Here is a 20,974-nt window from a genome sequence, read left to right as displayed (position 1 = left end):
TTCTTGATTTTATGAAAAGTATTAAAATGGGATTTTCTTAGTTCTCGAGTAGACTTTTAAATTATGACTGATGTAGTGGAAAAGCCGTTTGTAAAATGTCTATAAAAATATTTGGTTATTAAATTTTCTTCTGCTGTTGGAGTCATATGCATAAAATTATTAGTATGTTAATCTATTGAAAACCATTCGTTATTGAATAATTTTTCTTTCACTCTAGAAGCCAACAGGATGGTGCAGCTAAATTACTGTTTCTGGGTGTGTGTGTGTGTGTATGTATAATGTGTGTGTGTGTGTGTGTGTATATATTTATATGTATATAGCTTTTTGTTTGTTTGTTTTTGAGATAATCTCCTCTGTTGCCCAGGCTGGAGTGCAGTGGCACAACCATGGCGCACTGCAGCTTTGACCTCCCAGACTTAGGTAATCCTCCCACCTCGGCCTACCAGGTAGCTGAGACTATAGGCGTACCACCATGCCCAGGCTAAATTTTCTTTTTTGGTGGAGATGGGGTCTTGCTATGTTGCCAGGACTGGTCTCAAACTCCTGGGCTTAAGTGATGCTCCCAACTCAGCCTCCCACAGTGCTGGGGATTATAGGCATGAGCCACTGTGCCTGGCCTGTTTCTGGTGTATTTATGTGTGTTTGTCTTTGAAGAAGTTGTTAGGACACACTGAAGCTTTTGTTTTGTTTTCCTGTTTTCTCCTGACAGGCAGTGGAGAAGGAAATGGCAGGTCATAATCAACTCTGCATTCGCCGCTGGACTACCAAGCATGTAGCTGTGTGGCTGAAGGATGAAGGCTTTTTTGAATATGTGGACATTTTATGCAATAAGCACCGACTTGATGGAATCACATTGCTAACATTGACTGAATATGATCTCCGGTCTCCTCCTCTGGAAATCAAAGTCTTAGGGGACATTAAAAGGTTAATGCTCTCGGTCCGAAAATTGCAGAAAATACATATTGATGTTTTAGAAGAGATGGGCTACAACAGTGACAGTCCCATGGGTTCCATGACCCCTTTCATCAGTGCTCTTCAGAGTACAGACTGGCTCTGTAATGGGGAGCTTTCCCATGACTGTGACGGACCCATCACTGACTTGAATTCTGATCAGTACCAGTACATGAATGGTAAAAACAAACATTCTGTTCGAAGATTGGACCCAGAATACTGGAAGACTATACTGAGTTGTATATATGTTTTTATAGTATTTGGATTTACATCTTTCATTATGGTTATAGTCCATGAGCGAGTGCCTGACATGCAGACCTATCCACCACTCCCAGATATATTCTTAGATAGGTAAGTTTTGTTTCTAGTTGCTAAGTTTGTAGGAGGTTGCTATAATTAACAGCAGTGATACTATATTTATGATAATTATATTGTTTCTTATTGTGGTAGATGTATACTTTCCATTTGCTTTATCTGCTGGTATAAAAGATACGCTTTGAAGTTACCTTTTCACTTAAATTAGGCCTTCAACCTAGGTGAGTAAGAAAACCAGTGCTTAACTTTTAATTTTCAATTTAATTTAATTTAATTTTTTATTTTGAGACAATCTCACACTGCACTGTCACCCAGGCTGGAATGCAGTGGCACGACCATGGCTCACTACAGCCTCAACTCCCGGGCTCAAGCAATCCTCCCACCTCAGCCTCCCAGGTAACTGGGACTGTAGACATGTGCCACCACGCCCAGCTAATTTTTAAGTTTTTTGTAGAGATAGAGTCCCACCGGGTTGCCCAGGCTGGGCGAACTCCTGGGCTTAAAGGATCCTCCCACCTTGGCCTCTCAAAGTGTTGGGATTATAGGTATGAGCCATCAGGGCCTGAACTGCTTCATTTATTTTTGTGTAGTTATAGCTCCTTGGGTACTTCAGATTTTTTTTTTTTTTTTTTTTGAGACGGAGTCTCTCTCTGTCGCCCAGGCTGGAGTACAGTGGCCGGATCTCAGCTCACTGCAAGCTCCGCCTCCCGGGTTTACGCCATTCTCCTGCCTCAGCCTCCCGAGTAGCTGGGACTACAGGCGCCCGCCACCTCGCCCGGCTAGTTTTTTGTATTTTTTTTTAAGTAGAGACGGGGTTTCACCGTGTTAGCCAGGATGGCCTCAATCTCCTGACCTCGTGATCCGCCCGTCTCAGCCTCCCAAAGTGCTGGGATTACAGGCTTGAGCCACCGCACCCGGCCATGGTACTTCAGATTTTTTGAGACAGAGTCTCGCTCTGTCACCCAGGCTGGAGTGCAGTGGTGTGATCTTGGCTCACTGCAACCTCCACCTCCCTGATTCAAGCCATTCCCCCGTCTCAGCCTCTGGAGTAGCTGGGATTACAGGCGCATGCCACCATGCCCAGCTAATTGTTTTGTATATTTAGTAGAGACGGGGTTTCACCATGTTGGCCAGACTGGTCTCGAACTCCTGACTTCAGGAAATCCACCCACCTCGGCCTCCCGAAGTGCTGGGATTACAGGCATGAGCCACCACGCTTGGCCAGGTACTTTAGATTTTAAGAGGGTATCCTGGAATGATGTTTGTAATAAATGGAACTTGGTTGCCTTTTTTTTTTAATGAAGAATAGGGTTCTACTTTTTCAAAAATATTGGTGGTGTCATATCATCAAATGAATTGGAACTATCACAAAGAGGACAAATGGATTCAGTGATAGCGTGCTGTTTTATTAAATACTGAATACATAAAAAATACAGTATATGTGTACCATATGAAAAATAAGAATAGGATAGTAGGCCGGGCATGGTGGCTCATGCCTGTAATCCCAGCACGTTGGGAGGCCCAGGTGGGAGGTTTGCTTGAGTCCAGGAGTTCAAGACTAGCCTACAAGTTCAAGACTTGCAACATAGCAAGACCCCTATCTCTCCAAAAACTTAAAAATTAGCCAGGCATGATGGCACATGCCTGTAGTCCTAACTACTCAGGAGGCCAAAGTGGGAGGATCACTTGAGCCTAAGAGGTCGAGGTTACAGTGAGCTGTAGTTGCACCACTGCACTCCAGCCTGGGCAGCACAGTAAGACCCTGCCTGTCTCCAACAACAACAATAATAATAAAACAGTAAACAAGTGTTCAGAACTGTTTTCACATTTTGATTTTAAATCTTTTAAAATGTGGGTATTACTTTCTTGTTTGTTAATTTTAGGTTTTGTTTTTGCTTTTTAGATGGAGTCTTGCTCTGTCACCCAGGCTGGAGTACAATGGCATGATCTCAGCTCACTGCAACCTCCGCCTCCCAGGTTCAAGTGATTCTCCTGCCTCAGCCTCCCGAGTAACTGGGATTACAGGCACCCACCACCACGCCTGGCTAATTTTTGTATATTTAGTAGAGACGGGGTTTCACAATGTTGGTCAGGCTGGTCTCGAACTTGTGACCTCAGATGATCTGCCCACCTCAGCCTCCCAAAGTGCTGGGATTACAGGCATGAGCCACCGCGCCTGGCTGCTTGTTTTTTATAAAACATTTTGCCCTTCTAAAAGTGCTTTTGCTGGGCGTTAGGGCTCAACCTGTGATCCCAGCACTTTGAGAGGATGAGGCAGGTGGGATCACCTGAGGTCAGGAATTCGAGACCAGCCTTGCCAACATGGTGAAACCCCGTCTCTACTAAAAATACAAAAACTAGCTGGATGTAGTGGCGGACACCTGTAATCTCAGCTACTCAGGAGGCTGAGGCAGGAGAATTGCTTGAACCCGGGAGGCAGAGGTTGCAGTGAGCCAAGATTGTGCCATTGCACTCCAACCTTGGTGTCAAAGCGAGAGTCTGTCTCAAAAAAAATACATATGCCGGGCCAAGTGGCTCACGCCTGTAATCCGAGCACTTTGGGAGGCCGAGGCAGGCAGATTATGAGGTCAGGAGATCGAGACCATCCTGGCTAACACAGTGAAACCCCGTCTCTACTAAAAATACAAAAAAATTAGCTGGGCATGGTGGCGGGTGCCTGTAGTCCCAGCTACTTGGGAGGCTGAGGCCAGAGAATGGTGTGAACCCGGGAGGCGGAGCTTGCAGTGAGCCGAGATTATGCCACTGCACTCCAGCCTGGGCAACAGAGTGAGACTCCATCTCAAAAAAAATACATATATACATACATAAAGTAAAATAAAACTGCCTTGTAGTATTTGTATTTGAAAATGAAATGAATTTAAAATGTCTGTGTTACTGTGCCAGAATAATGTATACATCTCATTTTGCTCCCTGTCAAACCCCAACTAAAACTATAGTAAAGAGTTTTTTTTTGTTTTTGTTGTTTTGAGACAGAGTCCAGGTTGGAGTGCAGTGATGCAATCTCGGCTCACTGCAATCTCTGCCTCCCGTGTTCAAGCTATTCTCCTGCCTCAGCCTCCCAAGTAGCTGGGATTACAGACATGTGCCACCATGCCCAGCTAGTTTTGTTGTATTTTTAGTAGAGACAGGGTTTCACTGTGTTGACTAGGCTGGTCTCGAACTCCTGACCTAAAATGATCCACCCACCTCGGCCTCCCAAAGTACAGGGATTACAGGCGTGAGCCACCGTGCCTGGCGAACTATAGTAAAGAGTTTTTTTGTTTTTGTTTTTTAAGTAAGCCCACAAGATGGAGTGGATAAAATAGGAGAAAACAGCCATACATTTTTGGAAGTTGGAAGACAGATGGATGAGTGGCAATTGGCAAACCCAAAATTAACCTAATTATAAAATTTGAGCAATGGGGTAAACTGAAAACCAACCCAGTTTATATTGCAGATTTCTCAAGGATGTGGATACTGGAGGTGAAGGGGTGATACTACATTAAGGAGAACTTATTGAAAGCTGTTTAAGAAGTTGTTATATCTCTGTATCTCCTCTCCTGTTTTATACAGTTTTTCCAGCTGTAAACAGAAGACCCCAAGGAAGTAAGGAAGAAATCATGTGGCTGTCTGGGGAAAATAGTACTTTAGAGAAAGGAAACAGCTGGGTGCAAAAATCTGTACTGGGAGTGTTCCTGGCACATTTAAGGAACAACCAGTGAGAGATGAGAAGAGCAGATCTGAGAGGAGACAAGAAGCCAGGTTGTGTAAGGACTTGAGGACTATTGTAAGGACTTCAGCTTTCATTCTAAATGAAAAGGGAAGACACTGGAAAGTACTGAGGAAAAGAGTTGAGGGATCTAACTTCTATTTTAAAAGGTCATTCTTGTTGTAGTATTGAGAATACCCTGGGAGCGTGGGTGGGGATCTAGGGATCATTTAAGAATTTATTAAATTCATCTAGATAAAGATGTTAGATTGGATGAGAACAGTGGTAGAGGTGGTATGAAAGAGTCAAATTCTATATATATTTTGAAATTAGAACAGAATTTGCTGATGGATTTGATGAATTAAGAGAGAGAAGTCAAATATTCCAAGATGTTTTTTTTTTTTTTTTGAGACAGGGTCTTACTGTGTTCTCCAGGCTGGAGTTTGGTGGTGCAGTCATAGATCACTGTAACCTCAAATTCTTAGGCTCGAGTGATCTCCTTCCTTAGCCTCCTGAGTCACTACGACTACGGGTGTGTGCCACCACACCTGCCTGATTTTTAAACCTTTTGTAGAAATGGGGTTTTGCTATGTTGCCTAGGCTGGTCTCAAACTTTTAGCCTCAAGTGATCCTCCCTTCTCTGCCTCCCAAAGCACTGGGACTGCAGGCGTGAGCTACCACTCCCAGCCTATTCCAAGATTTTTAACCTGAGCATCTGTAAAGATGGAGTTGCCATTTACAGAGATGGGAAAACTGTGGAAGGAGCTGACTTGGAGGGAAAATTAAGGGTTTGGTTTTCGACATGTCAGGTTTGAGATATGTTTTATAGCAAAATCAGATGTCAAGTAAGAGATGGAAATATGAGCAGAAGTTCAGAGAGATTGAGACAGAAATCTAGGCTAAGATTTGGGAATGGGCGGAGAGAGAGAATAGTATGCCAGAAGCCAAGCCAAAAAAGAAAGTATTTTAAGAAGTTAGGAGGCCAGGCACGGTGGCTCACGTCTGTAATCCCAGCACTTTGGGAGGCTGAGGCGGGTGGATCACAAGGTCAGAAGTTCGAGACCAACCTGGCCAACATAGTGAAACCCTGTCTCTACTAAAAATACAAAAATTAGCTGGGCATGGTGGTGCCCGCCTGTAGTCCCAGCTATTCAGGAGGCTGAGGCAGGGAAATTGCTTGAACATGGGAGGCGGAGGTTGTGGTGAGCTGAGATTGTGCCACTGCACTCCAGCCTGGGTGATAGAGCAAGACTCCATCTCAAAAAAAAAAAGAAAAAAAAAAAGAAGTTAGGAACAATTGGCTGTATCAGATGCAGCTGAGAGGTCAAGTAAGATGAGGATAATTGACCATTGGCTTTAGCAACATGTTGGTCATCAGTGACTATGACAAGAGTTAATAAGGGCAAAATGGGTTATAATGGGTTCAGGAGAGAATGTGAGATGTATTGGAATTTACATGAAGGTACTCCACAAATATGAAACAACATGAGTGCAACAGTATTTGTTGTGACATTAATTGTAATAATTATAAATATTGTAAATAATCTAAATGCTTACCCATGGGAAGCTGGTTGAATAGACTGTCATACATCTATACAGTGGAATACTATTTAATCATAGAAAAGAATGAAGACAGTTTCTGTGAACTGATACAAAATGATTTGCAGGAAAAACTCAGCAACAGTAGCACTATGAGCACACAGATCATTGTTTTAAAATACTATTCCCAGGCCAGGTACGGTGGCTGACTCCTGTAATCCCAGCATTTGGGGAGGCCCAGGTGGGAGGATTGCTTGAGCCCAGGAGTTCTAACCCAGCCTGGACAACATAGTGAGATCCAGTCTCTACAAAAAATTAAAAATTAGCTAGGTGTGGTGGTTTATGCCTGCAGTCCCAGCTACTTCAGAGGCTGAGGCAGGAGGATCACTTGAGCCCAAGAGATCAAGGCTGTAGTGAGCTGTGATCATGCCGCTGCACTCCAGCCTGGGCAACAAAACGACACCTTTTGTTTGTCTCAGTAAGTGAGTAAGTAAACAAATAAATACATACCATTCCTCACTAAAATGAACCAGACCAGGGCTGAGACCAAACAAACAAAAATAGTGGGGTGAGAGGGGAAGCTCTTCAAGAATAATATGAGCAAATAAATGTGGACGGCATGATTATTCTGCCTCCTCGAGTGTATTCAGGCAAGTCATCAGTAGATGATAAAATCTATTAGGTGAAAGGCCACTGAGGGGGAGCTTATTCACATGATCTGAAAGTTTCATCTCACATATTACTTAATTACAGAGGGAATGAGGTAGCTTTACAGTGGCAAGATCTGACATGCATCACTTTAACCAAATGATCAAATGTGGCATCACAGTGGGACAAGCAGACATTATGTGCATTGGATGTGATGTCTACAGCATCACCTGTGTAATCATCTTGTCCAAAAATAAAAAACTTTAACCTTTATCTAATCATGAAGAAACAATCAGACAAATCCAGAACATGGAATATTCTACAAGACAGCTGATGTGGACTCAGTGTCATGGCAGGCAAAATCCAGTTGGAAATGTAAGGGAAATTGAAGAGACAACCAAGAGAAACATGAACTGTAATTAGATCCTATATCAAGAAAAGAAAAATACTGCTATAAAGGACATTTTTGGGACAATTAGGAAAATTGGAATATGGACTGCATGTTAAATGATACTAAATCAGTGTTACAATTTCCTAGGTGTAATAGTGTATTGGGTTATGAGGAGGATATCCTTGTTCCTAGAGAAACAAAGGGGAGAAGTGTCATAATGTCTGCAACTTACTTCGGGGAGGGGTTCAGCTCCCCGAAAAGAGTATGTGTGTATATGTATGTAGGTATGTATAGAAAGAATGAAAGAAGGCTGATGTGGCAAAATGTTATTTATTATAAATGATGAGTTTAGGTGAAAAATATAGTGTTGATTCTTTTAACTTTTTTTGTAGGATCAGAATTTTTCAAATTAAAAGAATTAGGCAAAGAAATGATGAGAGAGAGAGAGAGAGAGAAAATGGGAACAGAGAAATTGGAGAAAAAGTCTTACCTGTAGGGGCAAGTTTTCCTAGAAGGGCAGCAGATAAATGGAGCTGTAGCTTGGGCAGGAGTGGGGAAGGATCTAGTGTCAAGAGGGCGTTTGTTTGTTTTTGTTTTTTTGATTGGCTATATGATAGCATGTTTGTTGTATTAATAATAAGAATGACTCGATGGGGGGGGCAATGATGGTAGAGGAAAGAGAGGGTACAATGTTAGAACAGTGCCCTTGAGTAGATGAAAAGGAATGGGACCTTGTGGCTGGGAGAGGCTGGCCTTAGGCCCTTGGGCTGTTCCTTCATAACAGAGGGGAAGATAGAAAATAGGAAAATAGGTAGAGAGTTGCCATGTGTGATGGTGGAGCACAAGGAAGTGCTCTCCTGATTATTTTTATTTTCTCTTTGTAAAGACAGTGAGAATGGAGAGGAGGATGGAGGTTTGAGGAGGAAGGATAAGATGTATAAAATTAGCCATCTAGGAGAGTAGGAGAGTGAATAGACTTGTGTAATGCAGTAGCAGCACTTAATGGTCTCCTTGAGGTTAGTAGTCGTATTAGCATTGTGTGTTTTTACCAGCCTCATTCAACAACAGATACAGGTATGGAATAGGTGGAAAACTGGATTTAAGCAGGGTTGAGTTTTGCTAGGCAGCACAATGAAGGGAAAAGTGGCAAGGGAGTGGTTATAATGAGGGACCATGGACTGATATGGATGAGGAAAGAAGTAAGGCCAGGCGCGGTGTCTCATGCCTATAATCCCAGCACTTCGAGAGGCTGAGGCAGGTGGATCACCTGAGGTTGGGAGTTCGAGACCAGCCTGACCAACATGAAAAAACCCCATCTCTACTAAAAATTCAAAATTAGCCAACGTGGTGGTACATGCCTGTAATCCCAGCAACTCGGGAGGCTGAGGCAGGAGAACTGCTTGAATCTGAGAGGTGGAGGTTGTGGTGAGCTGGGATCACATTGTACTCCAGCATGGGCAACAAGAGCGAAACTCTATCTCAAAAAAAAAGAAAAAAAGAAGGAAGTAAAGGATATGCGGTAGATGAAAAAATAGTAAACAAAAAACAAGCAAAAAATAAAAATAAAAAAACAAAGCATAGTGGGAGAGCAGGAAATGGTCCAGCAGAACAATCAGGCTTTTATTATTTTGAAGTATACCGGTTGGGTGCGGTGGCTCATGCCTGTAATCCCAGCACTTTGGGAGGCCGAAGCAGGTCGATTACCTGAGGTCAGGAATTCAAGACCAGCTTGGCCAACATGGCGAAACCCTATCTCTACTAAAAATACAAAAATTAGCCAGGCGTGGTAGCATGCGCCTGTAATCCCAGCTACTCTGGAGGCTGAGGCAGGCGAATTGCTTGAACCTGGGAGGTGGAGTTTGCAGTGAGCCGAGATCACACCACTGCACTCCAGCCTGGGTGACAGAGCAAGGCTCTGTCTCAAAAAAAAATAATAATAAAATAAAGTATACAATTAAGTGGTTTTTAGTGTATTTACAAAGTTGTACAGCCATCACCACTAATTCCAGAACATTTTCATCATCCTGGGAAGAAACTCATACCCATTAGCAGTCATACTCTGTTCCTTCCTTTCTTCAGACCCTAGCAACCACTAATCTACTTTGTTTCTGTGAATTTGTCTATTCTGGACATTTCATGTAAGTGGAACCATACAATATCGGGTCTTTCTGTGTCACTCAGCACAACATTTTCAAGATTCATCCATACCGTAGCGTGTATCAGCACTACCTTCCTTCTTATTACCAAATAATATTCCACTGTATGGATGTATCAATTTTGTTTATCCATTTATCAGTTGATAGGTGTTTGTGTTGTTTCTACTTTTTGGCTATTATTAATAATGCTGGTATGAACATTCATGTGCAAACTTTTTTTGTTTTTGTTTTTTGAGACAGAGTCTCACTGTTACCCAGGCTGGAGTGCAGTGGTGTGATCTCAACTCACTGCAACCTCCATCTCCTGGGTCAAATGGTTCTCATGCCTCAGCCTCCTGAGTAGCTGGGATTATAGGCGCACACCACCACACCCAGCTAATTTTTGTATTTTTAGCAGAAAAGGAGTTTCACCATATTGGCCAGGCTGGTCTCGAACTCCTGACCTCAAGACATCTGTCCACCTCGGCCCCCCAAAGTGCTAGGATTACACGTGTGAGCCACCACGCCCAGCAGGACATATATTATCAATTTGCAGTGATGATTTCAAACCAAATTTTGCCTAACTCTTTTTACTTACTATGCCACTCACTGAAACTCCATGGTCTTAAACATCTAAACTTGATTCATAGGAGAATGGTAGCAGATGATGTCAGTGTTCCTTCTATATCCCCTCAGATCTCTTTTCCATTTTCTTGCACATGGATACTCCCAACATCCAGCAGATATGTCTCTGTTGGAGGGCTGCTCTTGGGCTGCTGGAGCAACTTTGCCTGCTTGAAGAGAAAGCCAAAAAGTACTTGGAAATTTACTTCCCACCAGCAGCTGTCCTTAACCAGTGACTCACTTCTCTTTGCCCTGGTTGGGACGACATTTAGATTGGACCTACACTGTCCCAAATTCCCCATAAGCCTAAGCCAAAGTACCCTTTCCTGAGTTCTCCACAGGGCTTTGCTTGATGTCTCACCCTTGCTTTGCTTCCTTGCCTTCTAATCTCATAACCCACTACCCTGTGGGTTTTCTTTGAGAACATTTCCCTGTAATTGACTTTCATACTGAAGTTTGTTTCAGGGTCTGCTTCTGAAGCTTACTTTATACAAATCCAAGATGTTCAGCACATAGAAACAGAAAATTAGAAGGAAATAGGAATGTTTCTAGAGGAGGCCCACCTACGGCAGTGAGAAGTGAGAGCCAATAACCATAATAGCAAGGGAGGAAACAGAAGCACTATAAAAAGCAAACATAAATAATGGAAAAACTACATCAATCTGGGGCTTAACTGTCCTTCATTTTTCAGTAGTCTCCGAGGTCATTACCATATACAGTATAATAATCAGTGTTCATAGTGATGACTCTAAGTTACTAAAGAAAATTTATTTATTTATTTATTTATTTATTTTGAGACGGAGTCTTGCTCTGTCGCCCAGGCTGGAGTGCAGTGACGCAATTTCGGCTCACCTCAAGCTCCACCTCCCGGGTTGACACCATTCTCCTGCCTCAGCCTCCCGAGTAGCTGGCACTACAGGCGCCCGCCACCACGCCTAGCTAACTTTTTTGTGTGTTTTTTAGTAAGAGACAGGGTTTCACTGTGTTAGCCAGGATGGTCTCGATCTCCTGACCTCGTGATCTGCCCACCTCGGCCTCCCAAAGTGCTGGGATTACAGGCATAAGCTACCGCGCCCTGCCAAGAAAATTAAATTATATCCAGAAAAAAGGCATATCCGTGTATAATGCATTTTAAAAGCTTAGCTCAAAAATAATACGAGGGATTGAATACACATTTGACAGGTTCCTCATAACAGTCCACTGAAATGACAGTGAAAGAGTGAAGAAACTGTATAATCCCATGAAAGCAAAAATAGTGCTAATAATGAAAGTTTGGAAAGTGGAACACTAAGTACCTGTTGTGAAGTTGGGGGTGGAAGGTGGCCCTGCTCAAGAGGTGAGTTTATTTGTACTTCAGAGCTCCGATAAAACAGAAAGTACCAAGCATCACTCAAGGCCAGGTACAGATAGGAGCTAAGTAGGGGAGAATTGGTTAAAAATCTCCTTAAGCCTGGGCAACATGGTGAAACCCTTTCTCTACAAAAAATACAAAAATTAGCCAGGCATGGTGGAGTGTGCCTGTAGTCCCAGCTACTGGGGAATCTGAGGTGGAAGGATGGCTTGATCCCAGGAGGCGGAGGTTGTAGTTAGTGGAGGTTGCAGTTAGCTGAGATTGCCCCACTGCACTGCAGCCTGGGCAACAGAGTGAGACCCTGTCTCAAAAAAAAAAAAAAAGAAAATCTTAAGCTTTTAGACCTGCTCTACTCTGATAGAAGACTAGTGGTCTGTTTTCTAGAGCAGTTGAATGTGAAGCACTGTTGACTTAGGGATACCATGTCCAGATGAGAACAGAGCTGCAATGTTTTCAAGAGAATTCATTAAAAGTCTATATAATAATCATAGAGACTTCTAGCTCCCTTTCTTAAGTAGCCAGACATTTCCCATCTCCCTTCCCACCCAACCCCAGTCTTCCAAGAAGGATAAGATTCCTTTCCTTGGAAAACCTGGAGAAAAACACTGTAAATAACTCTTTGGGATATCCTTATCTAATCAACCAGATCCCTGCGCACTCTGAGTGCGCAGAGAAACCTGAAACTTGACAAAGCTCAGTCTGTGCCCACAGAATGTCTCATCATCTCTTTTAGTACTTTACTGTCAAATATGAATGGTCAGTCAAGAAACCAGACGTCTGAGAAAAACATTAACGCAAACAGAAAAAAAAAATTTGGAAAACACAAAATAGGGAGCAGATGAACACTTAAAAAAACTTTCATGTTTTCAAGAGAAATAAGAGATGTTGCATTCTATGACAGTAATGAGAGGCCCAAAGAAAATTCAGAGAAAAAGAGCTTTTGGGAAAAAAAAAATGAAAGTAGAGATTTAAAATCCAGCAGGGGCTGGGCATGGTGGCTCACACCTGTAATCCTTTGGGAGCGCTTTGGGAGGCTGATTTGGCCGGATCACCTGAGGTCAGGCATTTGAGACCAGCCTGGCCAATATGGCAAAACCTCATCTCTGCTAAAAATGCAAAAATTAGCCAGGCGTGGTGGCAGGTGCCTGTAATCCCAGCTACTCAGGAGGCTGAGGCAGGGAGAATTGCTTGAACCCAGGAGGCAGAAGTTGCAGTCAGCCAAGATCACGTCACTACAGTCCAGCCTGGGCAACAGAGCAAGACTCTGTCTCAAAAAAAAAAAAAAAAAAAAAAATCCAGCAGGATCGGCCAGGCGCCATGGCTCACACCTGTAATCCTAGTCCAAGGCAGGTGGATCACTTGAGGTCAGGAGTTCAAGACCAGCCTAGCCAACACTATGAAACCCTTTCTCTACTAACAAAAATTAGCTGGGCGTGGTGGTGGGCACCTGTAATCCTGGCTACTTGGGAGGCTGAGGCACAAAAATTGCTTGAACTCAGGAGGCAGAGGTTTCAGTGAGCCAAGACTACATCATTGCACTCCAGCCTGGGCAACAAAGCGAGACTCTGGATACAGGAATGCCCACAAAGGACAATGGGAGAAAGGCCCATTTCTCACATGAAGTGCTCATTTCAGAGTGCAAACAATCAGGGTTTGAACTCGATGCTTTTTTGTTGTTGTTTTTGAAACAGGGTCTTGCCCTGCCACCCAGGTTGCAGTACAGTGGCGCCATCACGGTTTACTGCAGCCTAGACCGCCCAGGGCCCAAGCGATCCTCCCACCTCAGCCACCTAAGTGGCTGGGACTACAGGCCCATGAAACTATGCCTGGCTAATTTTTCGTATTTTTTGTATGTGGTCTCACTTTGTTGCCCAGGCTGGTCTCAAACTCCTGAGCTTAAGTGATCCTCCCGTCTCAGCCTACCAAAGTGCTGAGATTACAGGCATGAGGCACTGCGCCTGGCCCTTCATTTGTTTTTTGTTTTATCTCTTTCTCTCTATCCTCCCTTGTTTCGGAACCCTGTTTTTTTAATCTGTTTTCCATTTGTCCCTTTTTCCTCCTCACAAAACAGCTCCTATGATTACCCACTAACAAAGGACAGGTCACTTTAAGAAAGAAAAGGAGAGAGGGAGAAAAAGAGAGAAAGAGACTGGGCACAGTGGATCACGCCTGTAATCCCAGCACTTTGGGAGGCGGAGGTGGGCCAGCTACTTGAGCTCAGGAGTTCAGGAGACCAGCCTGGGCAACATGATGAACACCCCCAATTCCCGGATCTCTACAAAAAATATAAAAATTAGCCAGACGTGGTGCTGTACACCTCAAAGTCCCAGCTACTTGGAAGGCTGAGATGGGAGGATGGCTTGAGCCTGGGAGGCAGAGGTTGTAGTGAGCCGAGCCGAGGTTTCATCACTGCCTCCAGCCTAGGCGACAGAACCAGACCCTGTATCAAAAAAGAAAAAAGAAAGAGGGAGGAAAGAAGGAAGGGAGGAAGAAAGGAAGGGGAAGGAGACTGAAACAAAGTGAAATAGTCCAAATAGGTCATCTCTGGGTGCCAGAAATACTGATTTTTTTTTAATTTTGGACATTTCTACTAAAATCTTTTCTACAATGACCTGTTAATTTTTAAACTAGAGAAATAGTTATTTAAAAAAGAAAACATGGCTGGGCACGGTGGCTCACGCCTGTAATCCCAGCACTTTGATAGGCCAAGGCAGGTGGATCACGAGCTCAGGAGTTCAAGACCAGCCTGGCCAAGATGGTTAAACCCTGTCTCTATTAAAAATACAAAAAAATTAGCCGGGCGTGGTGGTGGGCACCTGTAGTCCCAGGTACTCAGGAGGCCGAGGCAGAGAACTGCTTGAACCCGGGAGGTGGAGATTGCAGTGAGCTGAGATCACACCACTGCACTCCAGCCTGGGCCACAGAGCGAGACTCCATCTCAAAAAAAAAAGAAAAAAGAAAAAAAAAATTCCTTTCTTGTACAACTTTTGTAATTCTCTGGAGCTAATAAATTCTTTTTTTTTTTCCCCTCTGGTATTTGCTGTCAGTCACTTCTTTATAGAGAACCCTGACTGGGAATCAGTGGACGAGAAACAGGTTCTGATAGGTGGGGGTACTTTATGACACAGATTTTTTTCTTCCAGTTTCTCCAAATATCATCTTCTGAAAGGGATAAAAGTTATGTAAAACCAATTTTAAGGTCATTATTAAAAGAGCACCTTACTGAAAAGGGTGGCATCATTCACATATATACTTCTTCAATTCAAAATCATTTTTTTCTGTCGCAGCGTTCCTAGAATCCCATGGGCCTTTGCCATGACGGAAGTATGTGGCATGATTCTGTGCTATATTTGGCTCCTGGTTCTTCTTCTTCACAAGCACAGGTACCTCATTACTCCATTAAAATACTAAAAATATTTTAATTGTTGTATCAATACCATAAAATTGTATCTTTCTCTTTGCATTTCTTTGTTTATTTCCTTCTCTGGTCATTGTGACATAGTTATTAACAAAGGATTTTGAGTTTGATCAGTAAAAGTCAGCCTAAGATAATATCTACATATTTAGTAATAATCCTGAATGCATTTTGCAAGGAAAGATCAGAGATGCCCTATGCCTGATCATGCTCATCTCTGATCTAAAAAAAAGTAAGAGGCCTGGCACGGTGGCTCATGCCTGTAATCCCAGCACTTTGGGAGGCCAAGGCGGGTGGGTCACCTGAGGTTAGGAGTTTGAGACCAGCCTGACCAACATGGAGAAATCCCGTCTGTACTAAAAATACAAAATTAGCTGGGTGTGGTAGCGCATGCCTATAATCCCAGCTACTCGGGAGGCTGAGGCAGGAGAATCGCTTGAACCCTTGGGTCGGAGGTTGCAGTGAGCTGAGATCGCGCCATTGCACTCCAGCCTGGGCAAGAAGAGTGAAACTCCATCTCAAAAAAAAAAAAAAAAAATAAGAAAACCTTATCTTTCTTTAGAAACTAACTGGAAATGTTACTTTCTGTAGAAGGATAGAAACTCTTCCAAGGACATTCTTTGGTCACATGTTTAGATGGAAGAAATTTTCTCTGCTTGGAGGCGGCCCATTAAAAAAGAGATTATTGGCCGGGTGTGGTGGCTCACGCCTGTAATCCCAGCACTTTGGGAGTCCAAGGTGGTCGGATCACGAGGTCAGGAGATCGAGACCATCCTGGCTAACATGGTGAAACCCTGTCTCTACTAAAAATACAAAATTAGCCGGGCATGGTGGCAGGCACTTGTAGTCCCAGCTACTTGGGAGACTGAGACTGGAGAATGGCGTAAACCCGGGAGGCAGAGCTTTGCACTCTACTGCACTCCAGCCTGGGTGACAGAGCGAGACTTCATCTCAACAACAACAAAAAATTATTGGCCGGGCACAGTGGCACATGCCTGTAACCCCAGCACTTTTCAGAGACTGAGGCAGGAGGATTGCTTGAACCCAGGTATTCGAGACCAGCCTGGGAAACATGGGGAGACCCTGTCTCTACAAAAAATTTAAAGATTAACCAGGTGTGGTGGCACATGCCTATAGTCCCAGCTTCTCAGGAGGCTGAGGTGGGAGGATTGCTTGAGCCCAGGAGGTCAAGGTTGCGGTGAGCTGAGATTGTGCCGCTGCACTCTAGCCTGGGTGACAGAGCCAGACCCTGTCCCCCCCCCAAAAAAAAAAAAAAAAGATTATTTTGCACAACATGTACATATATACTTCTTCTTCACATATATACTTCACATATATACTTCTGGTTTACTTCAGATGGTATAGGAAGTTGCTAAATGGGAAGGTGCTTCTTGGCACTTTCACCAAAAAATATAGAGGAAAGAATTTATTTACTTTTATTTTATTTATTTTTACTGCTTCTTGTGGAGCAGGGCTAACTCACAGGCAGTGTACCCAGAGTCAGCAAGGAATAATTTTTTTAATTAAAAAAAGGAGGCCTGGGGGGCTCCTTTCCTAGTTTAATGGACAGGAAGAATTAGTGGATTTAAGTGAAAAAAAACAAGGCATTGTAAGCAAAAAATGTAAAGATAAAATTAGTAGATATTGCCTAAGAGCTCCTGAGGGGGTTAAAAAAATTGTAGATATGTGAGCTTTTGAGATTGTTTAAAGAAAAAAAATTGTAGCTTCTGCTGTCCATTGTCTTTGGAACACTGGAGAGAGGAACAAGGGTAGTTGCTTGAGGTTTTGACCTTTCTCCTCACCAGGAAGTGCTTGAGGTAAACCACAGTGATGAGCTTTCGGTCCTAAGTAGCAGTTATTTCAGTGTTCTGAAGGTGGAAAGAAAGGTCGGTGGTTACTATTCTTATCCCACTTTTAGGCCACATTGAGCCTTATTCTCTCCCATTTTGTCCTGTTTTGTAGCAATATTTTAAATTCTGGATTGCTTAAAACCAGAGGTGGTTTTAAAACGTGTGTATCATTGCTGCTTTCTGGTTAACTTTGCCTCACAAGATCTCATGAATTTGAATTTATCTACTCTTCAAAACTGGAGTTTACCTTACAGGAAACCTTGGTAGTTTTAATAAAGCATAGAGGTAACCCGTTAAATCCAAGTGTTAATGTTTACTTAGTCAAAGAAAGTGTTTCTCAAAGTGTTCGTACCACTTTCATTAGAATCACCTGGGTGCTTGTTAAAATGCAGATTCCTAGGCTCCATCCCAGGAGTGCACATAATGCTTGAAACATACCTAGCTTTGTGTTCAGTGCTTTTTCTGAGGGTGGAAGGATCATTTCAAAAATATGTGATACATGGTCCCTGTCCTCAGGAATCTTAGTCTCACAGTACTAGTGTTGTCACAGTACAGTTCATGATTACCCAAGTGACAGTTATTCAGAATTTTTGTTTGATATGTACTTGATATAAAAAAAATTTTTAAACTTAGTATTTTATAGCTTAAGAGAAGTTAGAATGAGTATTCGATAGCTACTATCATTTTTTTTTTGTTTTGTTTGAGATAGGGTTCTGCTCTGTCACCTAGGCTAGAGTGCAGTGACATGATCATGGCTTACTGCATCCTTGACCTCCTGGGCTCAATCAGTCCTCTTGCCTCAGGCTAGAACCGCAGGTACACACCAACATACCTGACTAATTTTTTGTAGACAAGGTCTTACTGTGTTGCCCAGGCTGGTCTCACGCGATCCTCCTTCCTGCCTTGGTCTCCCAAAGTTCTGGGATTATAGACATGAGCCACTGCACCTAGCCTTCAGTTATTAATGAGCAAAAAAATTCCCTAGAATCACAGGTGTTTAACTTTACCTCCTTTTTTTTGTTTTTTATTTTTATTTTTTGAAGCATGTCTCATTCTGTAACCCAGGCTAAAGTGTAGTGGCACAATCATAGCTCACTGCAGCCTCCAACTCCGAGACCCAAGCAACTCTCCCGCCTCAGCCTCTCAAGTAGCTGGGATCACAGGTGTGCACCACTACATCCAGCTCATTTTTAAATTATTTGTAGAGATGAGATCTGGCTATGTTGCCCAAGCTGTTGTCAGACAAACTTTTGAATTCAAGCAGTCCTCCCACCTTGGCCTCCCAAAGTGCTGCAATTACAAGCATGAGCCACCACCCCCAGCCAACTTTATCTCTTATAAATAACTTATGAGCAATTTTCAGTAATGGGACTAACACCAGGCTTACTTGTCTTCTGTCTTGTATAACTCTTTTACTTTCTCTTAGCCATATTTTCTTTTTTCCTTTTTTGAAATGGAGTTTCGCTATTGTTGCCCAGGCTGGAGTGCAATGGTGCAATCTTGGCTCACTGCATCCTCCGCCTCCCTGGTTCAAGTGAGTCTCCTGCCTCAACCTCTCAACTAGCTGGGATTACAGGCATGCGCCACCATGCCTGGACTCTTAGCCATATTTTCTTATCATTGAAATTATGCTCTTAGAATCTAATTTAGGTCTGTATTGTTCATTATGGCAAAATTTAAATTAATTAAAATGAAATAAAATTTAGAAATTCAGTTCCTCAGTCATACTGGCCACATTTCAAGTCCTTAAGATCTACATGGTATATAAATAGCTTCTTGGCCAGTATATTGAACATTTCCATCATTGCAGAGAATTCTATTGGACAATGATGCTTTTGATGGTCTTTTTAAGATTTCTGTCCTCTTCAAAGAGTCTAGTGATTTTTCTGTTTGCTTTTCCTTGAATATTTGATACCTGGGGTTTTTTGGTTTGTTTTCTTCTGATCTTTCCCCGTCTTTGGTTGATCTGTTCACAGGTCAATACTTCTGCGAAGGCTCTGTAGTCTGATGGGAACTGTATTCTTGCTTCGCTGCTTTACCATGTTTGTGACCTCCCTCTCCGTGCCAGGACAACACCTGCAGTGTACTGGAAAGGTAGCCTGCTACCTTCTTTTTCATTCTTGTTCTTGGTGGGTTGATGGCACACTATATGCAATAGGGCTAACATTTTGCTTATAGTATTAAAATGTGCTTTTTAGAATCTGCAATGTCTACAAAAGAATATATAGAAATAATTTGGTAAAAGTCTTAAGCCAGATTCTACCTCCCTGTTATTTCTGTTGAAACTTGTTCTATGTTATGGAGCTGTAGAAAACAAGTTTCTTTCTGCCGGGCATGGTGACTCATGCCTGTAATCCCAGCACTTTGGGAGGCCAAGGCGGGTGGATCACAAGGTCAGGAGTTCAAGACCAGCCTAGCCCAGATGGTGAAACCCCGTCTCTACTAAAAATACAAAAATTAGCTGGGTGTGGTGGTGGGTGCTTGTAATCTCAGCTACTCGGGAGGCTGAGGCAGAGAATTACTTGAACCCGGGAGGCGGAGGTTGCAGTGAGCCGAGATTGTGCCACTGTATTCCAGCCTGGGTGACAGAGCGACACTCCATCTCAAAAAAAAGAAAAGAGAAGAGAAGAAATTTATTTTGGCCGGGTGCGGTGGCTCATGCCTGTAATCCCAGCACTTTGGGAGGCCAAGGCGGGTGGATCACGAGGTCAGGATTTTGAGACAGCCTGGCCAAGATGGTGAAACACCATCTGTACTAAAAATACAAAAATTAGCCAGGCTCAGTGGTGGACACCTGTAATCCCAGCTACTCGGGAGGCTGAGGCAGGAGAATTGCTTGAACCTGAGAGGTGGAGGTTGTAGTGAACCGAGATCACGCCACTGCACTGTAGCCTGGGCAACATAGCAAGACTCTGTCTAAGAAAGAAAGAAAGAGAGACTGAGAGAGACAGAGAGAGAGAGAGAGAGAGAAAAGAAAGGAAGAAAGGAAAGAAAGAAAGAAAATTTTCTTTCAATTATCATTTTCCCTTTCCCACCATCCTCAGCGTTTTCAAAGTTTCTCATATGGCATGCTCTGGTTCCTTCACTGTCCTCCTCACTCCTTTAAAAATGTTGCCGGCCGGTCGCTGTGTCTACGCCTGTAATCCCAGCACTTTGGGAGACTGAGGCGGGTGGATCACCTGAGGTCAGGAGTTAAAGACCCAGCCTGGCCAACGTGGTACAATCTACTAAAAACACCAAAAATTACCTGGGCATGGTGCCAGGCACCTGTAATCCCAGGTACTCGGAAGGCTGAGGCATGAGAAACACTTGAACCCAGGAGGCAGAGGTTGCAGTGAGCCAAGATGGCACCATTGTACTCCAGCCTGGGCAACAAGAGAGAATCTGCGTCTCAAAAAAAAGAAAAAAAGTTACAGTTTGACGACATACTCATCACTCTAAACTTTACTCTTTCTGAGATGAACAGATAATGGCTGACTTTTGGTTTTCATTTTATACTTTGTGGCTTTGTTTTGGTTTACTGTAGACATCTCTTCTGGTTAAACAGAATAAATTATGCAGATGGAGACAAAATAAGACTCTGAAAATCGCCTGTACTTTATGTACAAAATTGGGTAAAATCTATATACAAATTTTCAAATAATTTTGTCCAAATTATATACAAATTTGGAGAAAAGAACGCTACTTTTCTAGGCCTCTGTGCTTTAGTTCTGTGTTCTCACATATTCAAATAAATGTATGTGTTAACACCTTTGTAGTTATTTTAATGTTGTTTGTAACAGCATTCAAGTTCACTTCTTGTGCTGCAATATCATAGCTGAAATGCCAACAAGGGAAGATTAAGCAGCCAAACGAGATCAAGAGCTAAAAATATACCCCTGAGCTGAAGGGTGACAAAACTTTCTCCTGGTATTAGGAAGGCTTAGACTGACCAGTAAGAAAGGGGGAAGGGTTGATATGACACAGGATTTCATGTAAAGGAAATGTTTTATTTTAAGGTAAAAGCTGTTTTGAGGTCTTTTTTTCTTTTTCCAAAAAGGAAAAGT

At 42.9% G+C, this 20,974-nt stretch overlaps 1 protein-coding gene across 3 annotated transcripts in view; it reads left to right on the top strand.

Annotated features, from left to right (window-relative positions):
• SAMD8 (sterile alpha motif domain containing 8) overlaps nucleotides 1–20,974 on the top strand; it is a 68,182-nt gene that overhangs the window by 35,783 nt on the left and 11,425 nt on the right. For all 3 annotated transcript variants that reach the window (XM_017871904.1, XM_017871903.1, XM_017871905.1), the window contains exons 2-4: nucleotides 710–1,302; nucleotides 14,951–15,046; nucleotides 18,905–19,022. In XM_017871904.1, coding sequence (XP_017727393.1) covers nucleotides 710–1,302; nucleotides 14,951–15,046; nucleotides 18,905–19,022 — 807 coding nt within the window. The remainder of the gene's footprint in view (nucleotides 1–709; nucleotides 1,303–14,950; nucleotides 15,047–18,904; nucleotides 19,023–20,974) is intronic.

The sequence above is a fragment of the Rhinopithecus bieti genome, unplaced genomic scaffold, assembly GCF_001698545.2.
Source record: "Rhinopithecus bieti isolate Rb0 unplaced genomic scaffold, ASM169854v2 scaffold_6022, whole genome shotgun sequence".
In the NCBI taxonomy this organism is placed as follows: Eukaryota; Metazoa; Chordata; class Mammalia; order Primates; family Cercopithecidae; genus Rhinopithecus; species Rhinopithecus bieti.
Note: the sequence above shows the minus strand (reverse complement) of the source record. Positions and strands in the feature narration are given on the sequence as shown.